The sequence below is a fragment of the Lactuca serriola genome, chromosome 1 (genome assembly GCF_051521515.1).
Source record: "Lactuca serriola cultivar US96UC23 chromosome 1, Lser_US96UC23_V15, whole genome shotgun sequence".
Taxonomy (NCBI): Eukaryota; Viridiplantae; Streptophyta; class Magnoliopsida; order Asterales; family Asteraceae; genus Lactuca; species Lactuca serriola.
In genome coordinates, this window is record NC_136408.1 from 42562231 (window position 1) to 42583035 (window position 20805).

General features: G+C 31.4%; 3 protein-coding genes across 4 annotated transcripts; 2 read left to right on the top strand and 1 right to left on the bottom strand.

Moving 5' to 3' along the window:
• The first annotated feature begins 248 nt into the window (after positions 1-248).
• LOC145085904 (uncharacterized) lies at positions 249-6957 on the top strand. 2 transcript variants are annotated; one of them, XM_079023589.1, is made up of 11 exons: positions 250-547; positions 1879-1997; positions 2566-2720; positions 2816-2872; positions 3215-3268; positions 3895-3954; positions 4217-4267; positions 4586-4639; positions 4881-4940; positions 5170-5460; positions 6207-6957. In XM_079023589.1, the coding sequence occupies exons 2-11, from the start codon at positions 1912-1914 to the stop codon at positions 6728-6730; spliced, it is 1392 nt and encodes a 463-aa protein (XP_078879715.1). In that variant the 5' UTR covers positions 250-547; positions 1879-1911; the 3' UTR covers positions 6731-6957. The 2 variants fall into 2 exon arrangements, with proteins under 2 accessions (XP_078879723.1, XP_078879715.1); XM_079023597.1 differs by lacking the exon at positions 2566-2720 and having other exon boundaries at positions 249-547.
• An 8716-nt stretch (positions 6958-15673) lies between these two features.
• LOC145085931 (uncharacterized) lies at positions 15674-17699 on the top strand. Its single transcript, XM_079023630.1, has 3 exons — positions 15674-16012; positions 16126-16266; positions 17342-17699. The coding sequence occupies exons 1-3, from the start codon at positions 15863-15865 to the stop codon at positions 17504-17506; spliced, it is 456 nt and encodes a 151-aa protein (XP_078879756.1). The 5' UTR covers positions 15674-15862; the 3' UTR covers positions 17507-17699.
• A 1-nt stretch (position 17700) lies between these two features.
• On the bottom strand, positions 17701-20138 carry LOC145085914 (protein NRT1/ PTR FAMILY 1.2-like). Its single transcript, XM_079023608.1, has 4 exons — positions 19681-20138; positions 19372-19589; positions 18689-19224; positions 17701-18601 (listed from the first exon to the last, which is right to left on the bottom strand). The coding sequence occupies exons 1-4, from the start codon at positions 19772-19774 to the stop codon at positions 17737-17739; spliced, it is 1713 nt and encodes a 570-aa protein (XP_078879734.1). The 5' UTR covers positions 19775-20138; the 3' UTR covers positions 17701-17736.
• Between the last annotated feature and the right edge of the window lie 667 nt (positions 20139-20805).

Genomic DNA, 20805 nt, shown 5'->3' on the forward strand with positions numbered 1-20805 from the left:
TACGGTAGTTGTGGTTATCAAACAAGACGATCCAAAAGACAATAGAATGATAGATTATTATAAAAGATACCACTAAATTACAACATAAATTCAAATCCAAAATTACTAATTTCCCCTTGTTTTTATCAAATCCAAAATTACTAACTTTCCCTTGTTTTTATCCAATAAGCACTCAGACTTTAGCAGTTAACTTTTTAATTTTTATAAAGACAAAGTCGAAGTTGGAATATGTTTGTTCGAGGAGGGAAACATTAGTCGGTGAAAAATGGACGTTAATTTGTGAGTTCTTCGTTTCTACATTTCAAGCAAATCCTCTATCTCTCTTACTAAGTAGTTTAGGGTCTCTCTCTCTCTCTCTCTCTCTCTCTCTCTCTCTCTCTCTCCACATTTACACAATTTCCTCTTACCCATCATCAAATCTCGTCCACAAGATTCCATAATCTGAAAAGATTTCGAATGCAAATATGAAAACACTTCAAGGGTTTTGTATTACTTTTGATTCTTCACAAAACCCTTCCACAGATTCAACCAAAATCGAACACATGAGGTGGGTTATTGTTTTTTCACATCTTTTATACTGATTCTTCTGTTCTTCATTTATATTACTATGATGAACATGATCTCTGGTTTTGTATTATTGTATCAATTTGATTTTGAGCCAGTTTTGTATGTGCATATGGTGTGGATTATGTAGTATACCTTTTGCCTTTAGCCTTTAGCATTTCAATTTCTTGGATACCATACCCATATACACATATTTCCTTGTAGCCTTGTTAATTTGGGTGAAAGAGCTATTTTCCCAACAAGCTTTAGATTATTCATTATTAAGATGCATATGATTGTGGTTTTGTGAAATTCAAATGCTAAAGGCTAAAGGCAAAAGGTATACTACATAATCCCCCATATGCACATACAAAACTAACTCAAAATCAAAATGATGCAATTATACAAAACCAAAGATCATGTTCATCATACTTGAAGGTAAAGTTACTTTAGTGTGTTTCATTTTGTATCTCATGAATATATGCAAATGCAAACGGTTTCATTTATCTTTCCTTCGTGTGGTAACTATTAGTACCTAAGCTAAGTAGTAAACACATTGTATTTGTTTTTCAAATCCACAAAATAGTGTAAATTATGAGATGGTTTCATTTATCTTTCCTTTGTGAGCAAAGTAGTAAACACATTGTATTTGTTTTTCAAATCCACAAAATGGTGTAAATTTTGCACTTTTCACCTTTATACAATTGCTTAAAATGAAATTTTGCATGCCTGTCATTTACGTGCACGGAACGCCCTTGTGACATTAGCATTTTGTGAACTAGGTTTTCCGTGCACACACGATTTTCTTTATTTACCGAATAGCCTACCTCAGCAAGAGCCCTTTTTCATCAATAGAACCAATAATATCTGTGCATGCTTTTTTCATCTCAACCTTCCACCGATCCACATTGATGATTTGATTATATATACACCTTGAAATCTTTGTTGAAAGAAAAGGCAAGTTCAGATCTTTAGGATTTGATCTCTATCTCGCGATCTAGGGTTTGCTAGTGCACCACAGGCGGCTGCAAAGTGTGTTTGTCTTTTCATTTCTTTAACTTCATAATTTCACTTGATCTTTGCATCTTTAATCAATCTATGTAGTTGATCAAGAATGGAAGGTTGATCAAAAAAGTTTTATGTAGGAAGGGTTGTGAATGCAAGAATCAACCTCTTCTTAAGTTCAATACAATTACTTTTTTCCTTTTTTTTTTTTTTTTTTTGGTTTTGTAGTTGGTTATGATGATTTCATGTTTTTGCAAGTTGTGATTGCAATGCACATGGATTTGTTGATATGTGTGACTAATCTCAATTTTTGGCTCGATTGAATTCTAGGGTTTTCAAGTTTCTAGTGATTGAGGAAAATCCATGTCGATTAACATGCTTCCGAGGGGATTCGTTTTCAACAACGAATCAAATTGCCAAACAAGTGGATTCAAGAAGTTCCGCATTCGGTATGTTTGGATTTGAAATTTGGAATTAGCATGTTAAAGCATTTGTTCATTGATATCTGTTGATTTAGTTTCTAATTGCTCATTTCTTAAATGTCCTTTGACCGGAGCTTGAAGATATGTGACTACCTCAAATCATGTTGGGGGGTTGGATATGTAGCCTAATTTGGATCATAAACTAGATATGATTTCATTGATCCAACTTTCTAAGCCTGTAATAATGGACTACTACCAACTTCTCATCATAATTTTTAGTTCATGCATATCATGTGAATATTGATTTGGGGTCTATTTGGATTTATATGTTCATCTTGTGTGACTTTTTTTATAAGGTAAATAAAAGCATGTAAACTAACAAAGGTGGTTTAGTGGTGATCATCTGGGATTTAAACTCCCCAAAATAGTGAGGTCCTAGGTTCGAATCCTACAGTCTTCAACATTGGGATGACATTCCATTCAAAAATAAATAAATAAAATCATTTAAACGAATTGCAATTCTTTATCTATGCCTACAGAAACCCAAAATTTGGAATATTTTTTTAAGATTTGCTAATTAATTGAGGAAATTCAGGGAGTATGTTGCTGCTGTTCGTGAAAGAGATCCCAGAACATGTTGGCCCTTTGGATCAGTTTGTGAGTTCAAGGATCTCAATACTCAAGACGTGGCTCCTAAAACATTACCCTTGAGTAATCTAAAAATTACAGAAGATACTAATGCTTCTAAATGTAAATGACAAACTAAATTCTGTGTAGAACTTGATGCATTGATTGTATTTATGTCTCCATGCTGATATGCAGTCTTCCTGTCTTTTTTTTACCAGTACCCAAAGTTCAAAGTTCGAAGGGTAAAGAGGTTGTTGAATTTGAAGCTCCAACAGGTATATGTGTAGGGATTTTCTGAATTCTAACTATAAAATGGACCAAACCAATTTGTTTTCAATATACAATACAACCGAACTAAGGTTTTGAGTTAATGGGGGCAAGACTTAATCTGATAAGCTATATATGAATGTTTCTTTCTGACTTAAGGCAGAAAGAATGACTTAACAGAGAAAGTCAGGAAAATGAGGCTTCTCCATTAAGTCCTTACTTTTTTTCAAACTTGCCCTCATTTATTTTTTCATTCCATTATCTCAAGTGTTGTGACAATCGATCATGATGTGATCACATATGTCATTTGATACTGATGAGTAGTGTTTTTTTTTCTGGCCTATTGACAGCATTTGAAGTCGAAGTTTCCAAAAACAATGAGGCTGGATCTGAAACTGTTACAGGTACATTTCTAATGAAGTAATGTCACATATGGAACCTGATTTAGTCTCTGTTTAAATACACATTTGTGCTACAGTGTTTCACTTTTTTCTCAATTAATGCAAAAAAGTGGTTTTCTATATGAAATATTCAACGATGTTTCATTTTCAGACCAAAAGATGCAATATATTATGAGTAACTTGTATAGTCACTAGAATTGTCATTGCATATTGTGTTAGTTGCATAAAATGGTAAAAAGGTAAAACATTATTGCATAATTTGGTAATAATGTGAAACATTGTTGTGTAAACAAGCATTTAACTGGTGCCACATCATGAGGTAACCGGTTACAATGCTGCATAATTTGGTCCTAAAATGAAAAGTGGATCCACAATTCGTTTAAAAAAACAGTTTATTGCATAAATTGGGAAAAAGGGGAAACTTTGTTGCAAAAATGTGCATTTAGCAGTTTGAATTTGTATTAGACATGTACAAATTCTGACTATGATTTCGGATATTCTTTGTTCCATGAACTAAAACAGAACTTTTTTTTTCCTTAATCTATAATAAGAGTTTTTGCAATGACCTTAAAACAATGGTCATATATGTCATTTGATGCTGATTAAAAATTTGTTGGATTTCTTGACAGCATTTGAACTTGAATGGACCAAGGAAAACAACACTGAATCTGAAATTGCAACTGCTATGAGTATGTATTTTGATGAATTATAAGTCTGCCCTCATTTATTTTTGTTCCATTATCTCAAATATTTTTTAAACGCAATTTCTCTAGACATCACTGTTTTTGAATTTTGTAATAAGAATTTTGGAAACGACTATGAGTGTAGGTATATTCTTGAACTAGTATGTCATTTATTTATATCATTTACAACCAAGAATAGCTATTAATACATTTGATCACATAGCTTGTTTGATTCTAATGACAATATTCTTTCTTGGATTTTTGACAGCATTACTAGAGATTTCTAAGGGAAACAAGACTCAGTTGGAGACTTCTACAGGTACTAATTTTAACAATTAGACTCAACTTATGTTTTGTTCAAAAAATATTTTACAAATGTTCAAAAAAGTATAATGGTTCAATCACTAAGACAATAGTTAACTGGTCAAAAAAGTATAATGGTTCAATCACTAAGAAAATAGTTAACTGGTTAATTCACAAGTGTTTTTCTGTGTTCTCCCCTTTTTTAAATTATATAACAAGAAGTTTGTCAACAACAATGAATGTTAGTAGCTTCTTAAAGGAGCATTTTGTTATAAATATTGATTGTATATGTAATCTGATACTGATAACAAGATTCCACCCTTTTTTTTTACAGAATTTGAACTTGAAATACCCAAGGAAAAGATGACTCAATCTGAAAATGCTTCAGGTACAATTTCTAATAAATAGATGCTCAATATGGAATCTGATTCAGGCAGTTTATCTAAAATGTTCTTTGTTGCATGATCTAAAAGTGAACCAAATGATTTTGTTTTTTCCAATTTTGTAATAAGAATTTTGGCTACAACAATGAATGTAGCTAAATATTTGAACTTTTGTGTTGTTGATTCATCTTTTCTCATTTTATATTTTCATTGATTGCTGATAAAAATTGTTCGATTTCTTGACAGCATTTGAACTTGAATGGACTAAGGGAATCGAGACTGGCTATGAATCCGAAACTGCTACGGGTACATATTGTTACTCTTTATCTTAAATGCAAAAAAATAGCAATATACTTTCACTAATTTATTTGTTATAGCATCTTACTTTCATTTCATCCTAAAAGTACAATGAAATTTTGGTAATTTTTTTAAAAGTACAATGTCTTAATAATGTAACAGAAAGAAAAGATAGTAGCATGCTTTTTTTAGTGTGTACAAGTCCTTTGAATTTTGGTAATAAGTTGTTTTTATGCAGAGATTATTACGTCTAAAGAACTTAATAATGGTATGGATGAAGATATGAGTGATGGAGGCACAGAATTGGTGAATTTATCTGAATCTGAAAATGAAGAAATTGTGAAAGAATATGGAGGCAGTAATACTGAAATTGTGGTGATTAGTGATGATGATGATGATGATGATGCTAATTTAGGAAAGACTTCAAAGCCAACCAAAAAAAGAAAATGTCGTGGCATGTCTGAATTAATGAGGGATCCCGTGGGCCCGGATATCGAATCCACTCTACATTTGTCTGATTCGGTTGATGGTAAGCTTCTCTTCTAATTCAGGAATGAATTTGAAGCAAATCAGAAAAGGACAAAAGACAGAAAAGCACTTGTACTAAGTTTCACCATTTTGTCACGTAACTATTTTCTATAATGATTAAACCCTTATTACTTTTTTTTTTACCATATAAAATAACCATTTTCTTCGGTTAACCAGTCAGGAAAGCACAACATACCTTCATTAGTTCATCTATTTTTTTAATCGATTTTGTCATTTAACTATTTTCTGTAGTGATTAAACCATTAACTTTTTTTACCTTTTTAAAAAACTCATTTTTTGTGGTTACTCAGTTTTAATATTAAGGAAAATACAGAAAAACACAACATGCTTTCATCATTTTATCTCTTTAGCATTTTTTTTGTAACGAAAAATGTTTATCTTTAAAAAAAAGCATAAGGGTTTAATCACTACAAAAAACAAATGGCTAAATCGGTAAAGTGGTGAAAGTATGTTACACTTTACTTTATTTTTCCTTTTCTCAACACTGGGTAACCAGAAAAAATGTTTTTTTTTTTTTTTTTCTTTCTTTAAAAAAGTACGTTTTGCTTAACGGTTTAATTACTAGATTAAATAGTTTAGTGGCTAAATGTATAAAATGCTATAAGTACATTGTGCTTTTTATGTACATTTTTCCCAACAAGAAAAACAATTTTTTTTTGTTAATTTTCTTACGTATTGAGGATCTTGCATGCTAAAATGCCAAATCTAATATACATTCTGGCACAGAATATACTGATGAGTCTGATGAAGATTTCACCATCGATGATTATGATGACAAAGATGACTCCGATGATGATGAAACTGAGTGGATGTTACTCAAAAAACAAAAGGCTGTTAAAATTACTTCTAGAAGCAACCGTTCACGAAACTACAAGAAGAAGAAGACATGTGCACCCAAACCCAAACCCAAACCATCGAACCGTGGACCCAAGGGTAGGACCAAGCGTGCTAAGCTACACCCACACCCACAACCACATAACAACTTTGCTGCCCGAAAGCTAGCTGTTGCGATTGAAGCTGAGGTGGCACTGGCGGCTAATCAGAAAAGGTCTGGTTTGTATGACATGCGAGGTGGGACCGGGCAGACTGTTGTGGGTCAGCCCGTGGCAGGAGTTGGTGGGTTGAAGGATCCGGGTCCGGTGGTTACGGGTACACCAGGTAAGCAGTGGACCCTGGTGTGTTTATTGAACAGGAACCCAGCTGATTTTACCATAATCGGTCCTGGGAATAAGTACATGACATGGTTCTGACTTGTGAGTTGAGTTGAAAACTTTTTTTTATATATATGAAGTAGTATGTATGCATATCATCAGATGGAAACTAGACTTTGTGACTCAGATCTGATGGTTTCTTAGGGTCAAACTAAACTTTAGTCGTGTGTTTGGATTTATGGTCTATGTGGGGTCATGTGGATGTTTGATCCTCTTTTTTATGTGTGTGTTTTTTTTTTGGTAAATCTATCATCAAACTTGTCATATTTCTTTTGTCCGGGTCAAACTGGTGGGAAAAAATGTTTTTTTTTTTTTTAAATTTCTTTTAATGAACAAATTATATATCCCTGGGTATGGTATCTTGGTCTTGCATGCATATTTTGTGACAAAATTTTCTCCAAATCTGTCATCAAAACCCCCTGAAGTGACACCATCTTGGAATCTGAAGATGGGTGTAGAACTCTTTGTTTTTGGGGTCTTATATGAAATACAAAGAGCTATATGGTTGGAATGTAAAGTTTTTATGATTTTCTTTTTAGAACGGCAGCTAAAAAGTTTTAAGGATTTGACCCAAGTTTCTCTACAAAGATTGTATGTTATAAAACAAATTGCTGATGAAGATTTCAAGAGTTTCCATGTAAAACAAATTGTTACTATGTAATGGAAGACCCAACAAAAAAAATCTGAAGGGATATGTTCTGATGGAAAAATCATGTTTTTTTGAGAAAGAGATAAATCTCTATCAAAGCCGAGAGAGAAGGCGAGGCTTATACCAGATCACCAAACCAACAAGACATGGCAATGAGAGAAAAAAAATAGAAGATAGATTGGAATGAAATTCCTGTGTTGTGTTCTTAATTAATCACTGAAGAAACACTTCAACCATTCCAAAAATATGTTCTCCCCTAGATCCACCTTTTACCAACTACTACTTTTATACTTCATTGGCAATACAACTTTTAACTAAAAACAAAATTATATATATTTATGACAAATCCTTTTTTTTTGGGTTACCTCGGTAAATGATATGTAATATAGTCTATAAACATGAGATAACTTGAAAACAGTTCAATCTAATAATGGTGCCAAAAACTTATGACACAAAAGATATAGAAATAAAAATACAAATCTATTTTTACATTTATAATTCCTAATAAACCTAATTGACTATCTACATCAAGCAGTGGACCTGATCAATAATAACATAACTCAGGTAACTAAAGGTGTCAAACACATAGGGAACATAAGTGTACTATAGCATATTAATATATTCTTATAAATCAATCTCAAAAGAAAGCAATTAAAGGGGAATAACTGTCCAGGGCCATCCCAAATCGATTTGAGGTCCGTGACAAAAACAAAAAATATGGTCCTTCAAAAATTTTGTAATAAAAAACGATAATACGAGTACCAGAGGACTTGTTATTAAATTATATATATATATATATATATATATATATATATATATATATATATATATATATATATATATATATATATGGGAAAAGTGAATATACCTAACAACCTTATATAAGCTTATATACCTAACCATCAAACTACGTCATTTTGCATTAAATTTTCATTGCAATCATCCAAGGTTCTTAAACTTCATCTCTAACCTTGATTTACTTCAAAAAAATTTGGAAATTCATCATTATATTTCTCCTACATCCTTTCAGTTGTAGAGGTAGGATATAAAGCTCATCAGGTGGTATTCGATAGAAAGACGTGATGTAAAAGAAAGATATTGGTGAAAGTCCAAATATTTTGGAAGTAATCAAGTTATGGGGTTGAAGTTAAAAACCTTAGACAATTACAATTTAAATATGATACAAACCGATGTAGTATTATGGAGTTAGGTATCTAAGCTTATATAAGGTTGTTAGGTATATTCACTTTACCCTATATATATATATATATATATATATATATATATATATATATATATATATATATATATATATATATATATATATATATATATATAGGTGTTTGGAAAAAAACAAAAATATGTGTTTGGAAGAAAAAAAAATCTTATGTCGATGAAAACTAAAAAAATAAATAAATAATGAGCTACCTAACCGACAAGTTACTATAATTTTCGTTAATAAACCTACAAATAATAGTTATTATACATTAAAAGATGGTACAAAATAAAAAATCTCATATATAAACATGAAAATTATGAATGATAATTGGCCATAAAAACTCTAAAGTTTTGAATGAAATAAATGTTTGCACGGTTTGTAAAAAAAAAAAAAAAAAAAAGAATCAAGGGACTATTTCTATAATTTGGATGAATTATGTATAATGAAAAAGAATATAAAGGCCATTTTTGTAATTTAGATTTCAATTCACTAAAATTAAGACTGATTCAAAGGTATAATACAACTAAAAAAATAGTATAAGAAAATGTGGTCCTCATTAACATGTTGTGCTTAAAAAAATCTCACACAACCAATTCAGCCACAGGAACTTTGATAAATTAGTTAACAAAAATTATATATAATATCATACATAATTAATTTCGGGCCCCAAACGATAACGAGACCTAGGATTATCGTCCAACTTGTCCACCCTATTGGGTCGGGCCTGTAACTATCACTCAAATAAAGTAGCCAACAAATAAGCAAATAAACGTAACAACCATGGCTAACTGCATAGATAATATAATCTAGAGGTAATCAAATTTATATTCAATCTATCATAGTTTAATTAATTAACATCTTTTAAATGATATTGCTAAATTATCCACCGATTCCTAAATTGATTAACTCCATGCTAATTTCCTATAATTTTAAGTTGTCTATCAACAAAGATAGCTCCCCTAGACTCAATCTATTATGTCGTATGTCGTATTATGAAAAACTCAATTGGTAGTGGCAACCTCTTAAATTGTCCAAGTTATTGAATTAATCACAAATGTTAATCTTAACTTTATTATGTTTAAACTAGGGACATAGTTTTCCACTAGTCACCACTATGTACACTTTTGACACAGTTTTCTAGCTTGAACAAGTTAATAAACAATGTGATTCAAGATATCTGAACCTAATCATAAATCATGCACTCAGTTACATAAATATAGCAAAATCAATATCAATATGTATGGATCTTTAAGGGAAATCTCCAGAAAAGTCCTAAAATTTTAGTCTAATTTATGAAAAAGTCTCAAACTAAATTTTATTTATAGAAAAACACAGAATACCGGTTAAAACTTCGAAAAAACCCTTTTCGGCCGGTTTCGCATATTTTGCCGGTATTCTGTCATTTTTCCTTAGTTTGCTCAAAATTTTGAGATTTTTCCAAAAATTACATAATAACCAAAATATTGAGACTTTTTTGAAAATTACCATGAAATTTATGGATATTATTATTAACAAATCATTTATAAACATAAAAAATATTTTTATTATAAAAAAGAAAATACATTTGTTGCTAATTCTAGGAATAAATTAGTGGTCTAAGTACTCTATTGCTTCCTGACCACTCAAACTCTCTACGTTCCTCCTATGCATTGTTGTGGGTATGATGGTGAGATAACTTAGTTAGCATTCCTCTAATGTTGGTGTTCCTCTTATGTTGTTTAACCTAACTACCAACCAACATTCATACCTTACATGTTAACAACCATCGGCTAACACACATCTATAAAATGTGAAAAGTGAATCGTGAATGATAATTTATATGGAAACAAGTGAAGGGATTTAAATTGTCATTCAAAGTTTACTTTTCACTCTCGATAGATGTGTGTAATTTTATGGTTGTTACCGGGTAATGTTTGGAGGTTAGGTGATAGTTAGGTCAAAGAACATAATGAAAGATCTATATGTTCGTGTAATGATATTTTCTGATAACACGTGATCATATAGCATCATGCCTAATAGCAAGTAGACACTTATTGATTGTGTATTAATAAATATTATCAACTCTTGTATTGCTTACGCCTAACAGAGTACTTCTCACTATGACACCCACAACGATACATAGGAAGAACATAGAGACTTTGAAGTGGTCAACAAACAATAGAGAAGTACATAGAAATTAGCAACAAATGTATTTTCTTTGTTTATAATAAAATAAATTTATGTTTATAAATGATTTGTTAATAATAATATCCACTAATTTCATATAATTTTCAAAAAAGTCCCAATATTTTGGTTATCGGGTAATTTTCAGAAAAGTCCTAATATTTTGAGCAAACTAACGAAAAAGGACGGAATACCGGCTAAATCTACGAAACCGGCCAAAAAGGATTTTTTTCGAAGTTTTTTCCGGTATTCTGTGCTTTTCTGTAAACAAAAAATAGTTCGGGACATTTTCATAAATCAGACTAAAATTTTAGGACTTTTCTGGAGATTTTCCGATCTTTAATTGAGCAAACATAATAAATTGAATAACTCTCAATATCAAATATCAATCAATCAATCAAACAAACAAACAAACTAGGGTTTCATAAATAATAAATAATCATAAAGGGTTTAATCCCAAATCGCAACAATATATAGGAAATCAAAAAGCTCACTAATAATAGATTGAAAAGTAAACATATTGATAACCTAATGATTTATTCTCTTGATCTTCAGATTTATACATCTATATCAGTCTGTCGGCTGATACATCCTTCTAGACTCTCAAAACAGCCTCTTCTGGTCATTTTCTGTCCTCTAATGTTTCTTGAAATTACCCTACTGATTACCACCATATCTTGGACGAATTTTGGGTTTTATTTATAGTTTTATGTGACCGACTTATTTCACGACAAGATTTAATAAATCCAAAAAATATCTTCAAAATCTTTTCCATACTTAACTCCAACTTTATTAGTCTGACGTCAAAAGCCGATTTTGGACAAGATAAAAGTTGAATTAGAAAAAAAGCCTCACACATGAGTTGTAGGAAATTTTGTCTATTTTCTAAGACATATGTAGGATATTTAATTGGAGTTATGAGTCAAAAGATATGGCCCAAACACAACATAGACTTTATAATTTTGCAAACATTTTCCTGTGTAGCTTCAACTCATCAATTTAGCTCATCTAGCCCATTTTCGTTCCTTTTCATCAACATAGACTTTTTACGTACAAAATATATATAAAGAAATTTAACACCTTTTGTATTATTTTAATTATCAAAGTATCCATAAAATGTCAACATGTATTATTTAGTACATATTAGTAAACATATATATTGGATTGTTTGTATCAAAGATTTTCTTTAAGGACAATGTACCATCACAAATAAGCTCTTTGGCAAAGTGGTATCTGGTAAGGATGTGTTTTGTCCTAGTATGAGAAACCATATTCTTCGCGAGATGACGCACTCTAAATGTCATAATGAATAATACACTTTGAATGTCACAATGAAGAATGCACTTTTCATGTTTCATGCCTAACTCTAATGGTAGTTCTTCAACCATATAAGATCATTGCCAACTTCTGCAACGTCCATCTAATATGCTTTTATGGTTGAAAGATCAACATTCGTCTAAAGTCTAGATATCCAAAAAATTGTTATGCCCCATGTAGCTCACATCCATAGTTAAAGAAACCCCTCGTATAGAAATACACAAATAACATATGTGGAAAAGAAAATAAAAAACTAAAGTTTCAACAAATTAAGTGGTTTATTAAAACTATATAACCTGAAAGTACGGGTTTTCGATATTTCGTACCAAAAAAACAAATAAGCGATCTTCAGAGACTATTCTTCATGCTTTGGAGTTTCGTAAATTAAGGTTCGGAATAGGGTTTCCATCAATCTTCTTTAGTTGCCTCCAATACACTTCAAGCATAAAAGCGTTCCGGCACCTAAGGGTGATGTTTATAGGAGTGATAAGACTAGTTGCTTTATTTTTTAGTACTCATGTAAGAAATAAACAAGGGACATCGTTACAAATTGATTTGTATATGCCAGGTAGGCAAGAAACATGCATAATTGGCTATTATTGGTTTTAGTAATAAAATAAAGTTGTTTCAATAATTTCATTGAAAAACTTTTCATTTTAGCACTTTCAAGACAAGGGGTAAATGAGTAATATTTTGACGGTTATTTATGGCATAGGGTCAAAAGATCAAATTAGAACTTAAAAAAATGTGAAAACTTAATAACTTTTTTTCCAATGAAATATACTTACATTTGAATATTATAAACATCAAAATAAGCATGTGTTTCAATGAAATGGTGCCATCTTCATATATATATATATATATATATATATATATATATATATATATATATATATATATATATATATATATATATATATATATATATATAGAGAGAGAGAGAGAGAGAGAGAGAGAGAGAGAGAGAGAGTTAGGTTCAAATGTTTTCACTATCTATTATGTGCATGTATCATTGATTCTGGACCAATCATTTTAGTTATTTTAAGAAAGTAATTAATGCATATTAAATGCTGAAGATATAATTAATATCCATTATATTTTCAATATTTAATATGCATTAATTACTTTCTTAAAATAACTAAAATGATTGGTCCAGAATCAATCATACATGCACACAATAGATAGTGAAAACAAAATAACCTATCCCTCTCTCTCTCTCTCTCTCTCTCTCTCTATATATATATATATATATATATATATATATATATATATATTACATGTTCACATGTAAAATATGATATACATCATGTGTACATGTGCATATTCCTAAAAGGTGAATGTGGATCTATCATTGAATTGAATATAATATTTCGTGACAATATTGACTTTTTTACATTTAAACATATATTTATTTTGATGTATTTAATATGATAATATGTATCTCATTGGAAGAAAAACTTTTTTGTTCTTATGTTTTTTTATGTTATCATTTGATTTTCAAGAAGCAATTACCAGTCTGTCATAGTTTCTAAGAGAAGTGATTGTATACAACACGTTTTTTTTCCATAAACAACAATTTATATTTTCTGATGTTTTATAATATAATATTATAAATTATAAATTGTTGTATATAAAGAAAAAAAATTGTTATGTACAAATCAGTTCTCATTTCAAAATCTACAATAAAATTTAATACAAAATCATAAATAATTTACTAACTGCTTTGTAAATTTCAACCCCCCCCCCCCCCCCCTCCCCCATAATTTTTTCAGCTAATGTTTGAAAACTTACAAGTTGATAAAAAGACTAAGGCCTCGTTGGATAGGTATTGATTGAGAAAGAAACCATATTGTTTGATTGTACATCTGACTGACTCTGTTGAATGATGAAAAATAACCGTATTACTCTGTTGGTCTTATTGAAACTTTATATATGAAATGGTCCTCCTAAATCATATGCTCAAAGAAAAGAAAAAAAAGGCGATGTGTCAGAAAGATATGATTTTGGGCTTTATAGGAAAAACATATCTTATAGGGAAAGACATTTTTTTTGTATGTGCAAATAATATAGTTTTTTCGGCCCATTCAACCAGAAAAATCTGTTTGGATCTAGAAAAATATCTATCAAATGGACCAAATTGATGGGACTAATATGATTGATTTTTCTTCCATAAGGGAGCAAATATGAAAGGGAAAATGACACAAAAGCCCTTAAGTTTTCACGAAAATGTCGGTTTTACCCTTGGACGTGTTTTAGGTCCAGTTTCCAGGTAACCTACCGGTTACCTAATGCCAATAAAGCCCTTGAATTTTCAAAAATGTTCAGATTTACCCTTAAGTTTTTCAAAAATGTTTGGATTTATCCTTACCTTGATTTTTGTTTTGATTATTATTATTATTATTATTATTATTATTACTACTACTACTACGTATTTTTAATACATTTTAATGTATAAAAATATTTTATATATACATTTTTAAATGTATACAAATATTTTTATTAATATAAATATATTTTTAAAAATATATATACTTGTATTTAGTATTTATATATATTTGAATTCTCATGTATTCCATTAAAAACGTATTTATATATTAAAAAAATATTTATTTGTTTATAGTAGGTATAAATATATATTTATTTCATATAAAAATATATTATATACATATAAATATAAAATACATATTTATATGGATTATATTGTATAAAAGATATATTTATATGTATTTGTACATATTACTAACTATAAATATGTATTTATTTTATAACTATTTGCGTAAGATAGTTTTTATACAAATGAAACACATATTTATATCTATTAAATACAAATGAAAATGTATTTATACATTTCCAAACATATTTATATGTATTAAATACAGATAAAAAGTGTATTTATACATTTAAAGACATATTTATACATTTAAAAATATTTGTATTTGTATTTAATAGATATAAATAGTATTTCATGTATATAAAAACTATAGTATGCATATAATTATGAAATAAATACATATTTATACTTGGTAATATGTATAAATACATCTAATTATATCTTTTATATAATATAAACCATATAAATATGTATTTTTATATTTATATGTATAGAATATATTTTAATATGAAATGAATATATATTTATACCTACTAAATACAAATAAATACATTTTTAACGTATAAATACGTTACTACAGGAATACATGGGGTTTCAAATGTATATAAATACTAAATACAAGTATATATATATTTTTTAAATATATTTATATTAGTAAAAATATTTTTATACATTTAAAAATGTATTAAAAATTAATAATAATAATAATAATAATAATAATAATAATAATAATAATAATAGTAAAATCAAAGTAAGGGTAAATTCGAACATTTTTGAAAAACTTAAGGATAAATCCAAACATTTTTTAAAATTCAAGGGTTTTACTGGCATTAAATAACCTAACGGGTAGGTTACCTAAAAACCGACTACAAAGGTAAAAATGAACAAATTAAACAAAACTTCAGACTTTACTAAACCTAAAAAACATTCAAGGATAAAACATTTTTGTGAAAACTTTTTTGGGATATTTCCAAACAATGTATAAACCAAGAGAACTGGAAATACTATTTTCAACGTTCACAAAATATCTTTCCAAATCCCAAGACTTCTGTCGTCCCCCGATTGCAAGTCCATGACCACAACCATCAAGCTAAAAAGCGATGTCTTTAGACATGGAACGAAGTTCGCGTGACGCCTCCTCTCATCACGGTAATTACCATAACTGAACTCGGCACCGCTCCAGAACGGAGTGGTTGCCGGAATAACGACAGAATGAAAGTCGATTACTCAAAAGCAGCCAAGAAATGGCTCGAAAACAGTTCAATGGTCCAATTGGATGGCCTCGCACTTCAAGGAATTCGGATTGATCGTGTTGAGATAGGTTTGATACGTTGCGATTTCGTCATTCCAAATCATCTATCGGTGAGTTTATTGATCGATTGCGCCGTCAAAAACATTCATCATCATATTGATCCAGTAATTTACGATCTCGTGGTGACGGGTGAGTAATTTATTTACTTATTTGCTCTGTTCAGGATGAAAATGGAAACTGGCACGTCGGGGCGATGTCGGTTTTGATCGACGATATGGCGGCAGGTGCGGTGTTCTCGTATTGTGGATGCAATCTGGCGACTGTTGATTTCACTATGTCATTTTATTCCTCGGCTAGGGTCAATGTAAGCCATTTCTTCACCTCTCTCTCTTCTCTAATCCTGTTCACTAATTAATTCTCGGTCCATTTTCTCAAACCATAGTTTTGTTGGTATCACCAACTACACGATCCATTAGATATCAGGATTTAATCATCAATTCCACCCTATTTTTACCCCATTGTCTAACAACTTTCACCAAAAGAAAATTAAACTTTTACTTAATACATAATCCTCATGTCAACAGTCATGCTTTTTCAAGCTCTAAATGCTCTGCTCCATGCTTCCTACTTTCTGCATAGTTATGTTTAGGGATGTGCGTTTGGACCGAATATCCAAACCGAAGCCAGGCCAGACCGACACGAATTAGGGCCTAATAAGTTATTTGAGTCGGTTCTTGGTATCTATTTTTGCCCAATTCGGGTTATTAGGTCCGGGTTACCCGAATAAAGGTTTAATCGGGCCAAAAAACCGACTCGGAAAGTGAATAGTCACTTGACCCGAATAACCCGAAATGACCCGAATAACTCAAATAAACCGAAATGGCCCGAATAACCCAATTAAGGAAATTCTATATCTAGTTCAAGAAAATAAATTTATTAATTTAATACTATATTTTTTATATAGAATTTCTTTATTTGGGTTATCCGGGCAATTTCGATTTATTTGGTTTATTCGGTTCAAAATCATAGTGTAAATGTTTGTTTGGGTTATTTCGGTCCTTTCGGGTTAATAACCGAACCGAAACCCGTATTACCCGAACTGAACCGGTCTTGTATTAGTATAATCGGTCCGGGTTTTGATTCCCAATTTTCATCCGATTTGGGTTTTGGGTCGGTTCCGGCCCGAAGCACATCCCTAGTTATGTTCATTTCATGGTCAAACTACTAGTTCATAATCAAATAGATGATCTAGAGTACATTAAATCATGTTGATGTTTGGACTCAGAATCACTAATGAGTTTTTTCCTGCCTGCCTAATGATTACACAAGTCTAAAAGTATTTCTACTCTGGGAATTGCTGCTTACTATTATTGTTTATCACTCTCACTTATTAGTAACAACTTCTGCTTTGACATCGACTTTTTTCTCAAAAAAATTAGGAAGAAGTTGAGATAGAGGCAAATGTGGTTGGAGAAAAGGGCAATCTAGTATCAGTAGTGATTGATATAAAAAAGAAAGGCAGTAAAGAGAAGGTGGTTGTCGGGAAACAATGGATGCGTGTGACTCCTTTCAAAAATTTACAGGCTGGAAAAAGCAAGCTCTAAGTAATCACTCATACATGTTATGATATTTATCATCTTTCCCAACTTTTTGTTTTCATCCCCATATTTAAACTCTCTGTATGTAAAGTCTATACCACATAGCATCTAGCATCTAAAATGAAGAATTAGTCTTTGTATGATAATAGTTAATATTATATCTGTATATAACAACATATTATAAATTCTTTAGACCCCATGCTATTGTTGCAACATATACATAAAGCACTCTGATCCTAGCTACTTGAGGGCGCCACATGTTCGCCTGAATTATCAATTTTCTCACCTTTTGGTACAACTTTATCTGCACATGGACCATAAGCCCTACTACACGCAACATAATAAAAAAAGTTCACTGCACTCAGTATAGCAAGAAGCCAATAGTACCTCTCATAATGACCCTTGTTTATATCAGTAGATATCCAACTCACTTTTCCACCCCTTTTAGTAAGAGCATCCACAGTGCTTAGTATCAAACTAGCCAGTAAGCTTGCGACACCTGACCCAAGCATGTATAGAGAAGATGCTATGCTTGACATACTCTTTGGGAATTCAGAATAGTAAAACTCTGTTTGGCCTATTATGTTCAACGCCTCTGCTAATCCAATAAGAACAAGCTGTGGAATAAGCCACTTTGCTGACATGTTCACCACTGCTTTAGAGTCGTTCAAAAACCCTTCTTCAATCGCTTTAGTTTTCCTTATGTGCTCTACAATTCCCGAAAGCACCATGGCCATTATTCCAAAAATAAGACCTGCCCCCATTCGTAATTTCACACTGATGTATACGGGTTGCCCATTGATTTTTGACAATAAAGGGAGGATAACTCGGTCGTATAATGTGACCCAAATCATTATGGTTATGATTACAAAGAAGGAAAAGGATCCTGCTGGGATTTCAAAGCTTGAAGTGATATGTCTATCCATTGTATTGGCTTGGAGGACTGGAAATGAACTTTGGTTCATGGTCACAGCTAACATGATACTTGAAGACCACAATGGCATCACTTTAATAAGCGCCTTTAGTTCTTCAACTTCCTCTACTGTGCAGACTTTGCTCATCTCTTCAGGTTTCCTACTTATGCAAGCCTTGTTTAAGAACCTTAAAAGGTACCATAAACTGCTTTAGTCAAAGATCAATAATACTATTAACTAGAATTAGAAAGCAACAACATATTGATTCACATACCTCAAGGTATCTGTGGGCATAGTTTTTCCATTCGTATCACTCACACTCAAACAGGGTAAAGTGAGGTTTCTGTTTTTCCAAGCCATGGATATGACTTTGCAAAAACTAGTAAACATGCTTTTCTCGACCTTTACGTTATAGTAAAGAGGATAAGCCACAACAAAAACGAAAGTAGACAAGAACATGAGAACAACCGGGATCCCGAAACCAACTCTCCATCCTTGATGATCTTGAATATAAACAATACCAGTAAACGCAATAAGAACAGCCACAATAGCTGTTGCGTAATACCACCCGAAAAAACTCTCCAATACCCTCTCTCTTTTCGGATTATCCTTACGGTCTATTTGATCCGCCCCAAATGCTAACGAACACGGTCGTACCCCTCCAGCTCCAACCGACATAAACATAAAAGCTAAAAAGAGGAGACCGTATTGGAGAGGTGTCGATGATGCACAGGATCCTGGCACCCGCACATTACAAACTGGAGGTTTTGCTCCCGGGATCACCGTAGTTAACCATAGAAGGATCATCCCCTAGAAACACATAAAAAACGGTTTCCTAGTTAGTTTAGATTTAGAAACTACAGTTGCATATTGAACGGGCCAGACCAGGCCCGGTCTGGAATGATTGACCAGGCCCGGTCTGAGTGTGCAACTATAAAGTGAGTATGTAGGATGTACCACGAGACTGAAGATGGAACCGAGAAAAATGGTGAGGAAGCGGCCAAGAAGGGAATCGGAGAGAAAAGCACCGGCGATGGGGAGGAGATTGGTGGCGGCTGACCAAATTAGGAGGATGATTGTACCGAGGGCAGCGCTTGTATGGTAATCGGACATAAGGTATATAATCATGTTTGGGAGTAGACCAAAACTTGCCACTTTTTCAAATGATTCATTTGCTGTTGCCATAAGTTGTAACCAATACAAAAACTATGAGTAAGTATAGATTCACAATCAAATTGAAAAAATAAATAGACAAAGTATGAATACCTAAGATGAATGGCATGGTTATTATACCACCCTTTTGCCTTCCTGTAGACTTTTTCTCTTTCATTTCACTTTCTTCTGTCAAAGGAACATCCATCTATCTCTATGTATGATATAAAAAGAACACAGAGAAAAGTAAGTGCATGCCAATAGATTGTCTTAATCCGATCATGAGTGATGTTTTAATGAATGATTTGCCAATAGATCATCTAGACAATTGCCTTAAGTATCTTGGAATTGTACATGAAACTAAAATTCTGTTTTGCTGACGATTTGTTTTGCATGCTTATATGGTTGACATGAACTTTGTAAACAGTTGTGCAAAGGTAATAGATTATGTATATATGTTTGGATTTTGGGTATGTGACAAAAGAAAAGGCCTTGGTCTTGGTGTTAGCTTTAGTTTAGTAGGATAGGATTGTTGGAATGATCGTTTTATAGCTGATGTTTCCTGTTGTTTTTAGTGGTATTTACCGACTAGTTTTTGGCTACTCTTTTTTAGTGCATGTAAAATATAAATATGAAAAAACAGAAAGGAAAAAAAAAAAAGCAAATCAGACTCTCTGGATTGCCCAACATAAACCCATCCTAGGGCCCAACACTTGAGCATTGGACCCAGCCTGAATAAGCTTAATATCTAAAGCTTGATCCCGGAGAGCTCAGCTCCGTTGTATCCCTAATATAAATTGTTAAATACTTTAAATCTTTTACTTATAACTATTAACTACTATTAAGTATTAACTAGTTTAGTAAAATACATAAAAAATCAAAATCAACTCAAAACGACCCATCAACAAACAATGAGAAGTTTCGTGGCTTTTTTTCTTATCAACTAAAAACAACACATTAATAAGTCTAGATGAGTAATTAATTTTGTTAAAAAATAATCTTAATAAGAAAATATATATAAAAATGAACCTAATTGTCCAATGTCAGTTAAATATTAGACTTTGATTAAGATCTTATTGTACAAACAAGCATATCCATTTATACCATTCTTTCTAGATGATATCGTTAGAGAAATAATGTTTATTATTTTATTCGTTTTTTCAGCATAATGTAAACAATGAACTTTCTTTTCTTTAATAGTTTGCTTGAGACATGCCCCTTTCCAACAGAAGAAAACGA

Bases quoted from the DNA above. Each gene is read 5' to 3' on its own strand.
- LOC145085904 (XM_079023589.1), top strand. From the start codon at position 1,912: ATGTCGATTAACATGCTTCCGAGGGGATTCGTTTTCAACAACGAATCA. The intron at 3,269-3,894 runs GTACATTTCTAA...ATTTCTTGACAG, and splicing joins TGGATCTGAAACTGTTACAG to CATTTGAACTTGAATGGACC. The intron at 5,461-6,206 runs GTAAGCTTCTCT...ATTCTGGCACAG, and splicing joins TTTGTCTGATTCGGTTGATG to AATATACTGATGAGTCTGAT.
- LOC145085931 (XM_079023630.1), top strand. From the start codon at position 15,863: ATGAAAGTCGATTACTCAAAAGCAGCCAAGAAATGGCTCGAAAACAGT. The intron at 16,013-16,125 runs GTGAGTTTATTG...TGCTCTGTTCAG, and splicing joins TCATTCCAAATCATCTATCG to GATGAAAATGGAAACTGGCA. The intron at 16,267-17,341 runs GTAAGCCATTTC...CAAAAAAATTAG, and splicing joins ATTCCTCGGCTAGGGTCAAT to GAAGAAGTTGAGATAGAGGC.
- LOC145085914 (XM_079023608.1), bottom strand. From the start codon at position 19,774: ATGGATGTTCCTTTGACAGAAGAAAGTGAAATGAAAGAGAAAAAGTCT. The intron at 19,590-19,680 runs GTATTCATACTT...TTATGGCAACAG, and splicing joins AACCATGCCATTCATCTTAG to CAAATGAATCATTTGAAAAA. The intron at 18,602-18,688 runs GTATGTGAATCA...GTACCTTTTAAG, and splicing joins ATGCCCACAGATACCTTGAG to GTTCTTAAACAAGGCTTGCA.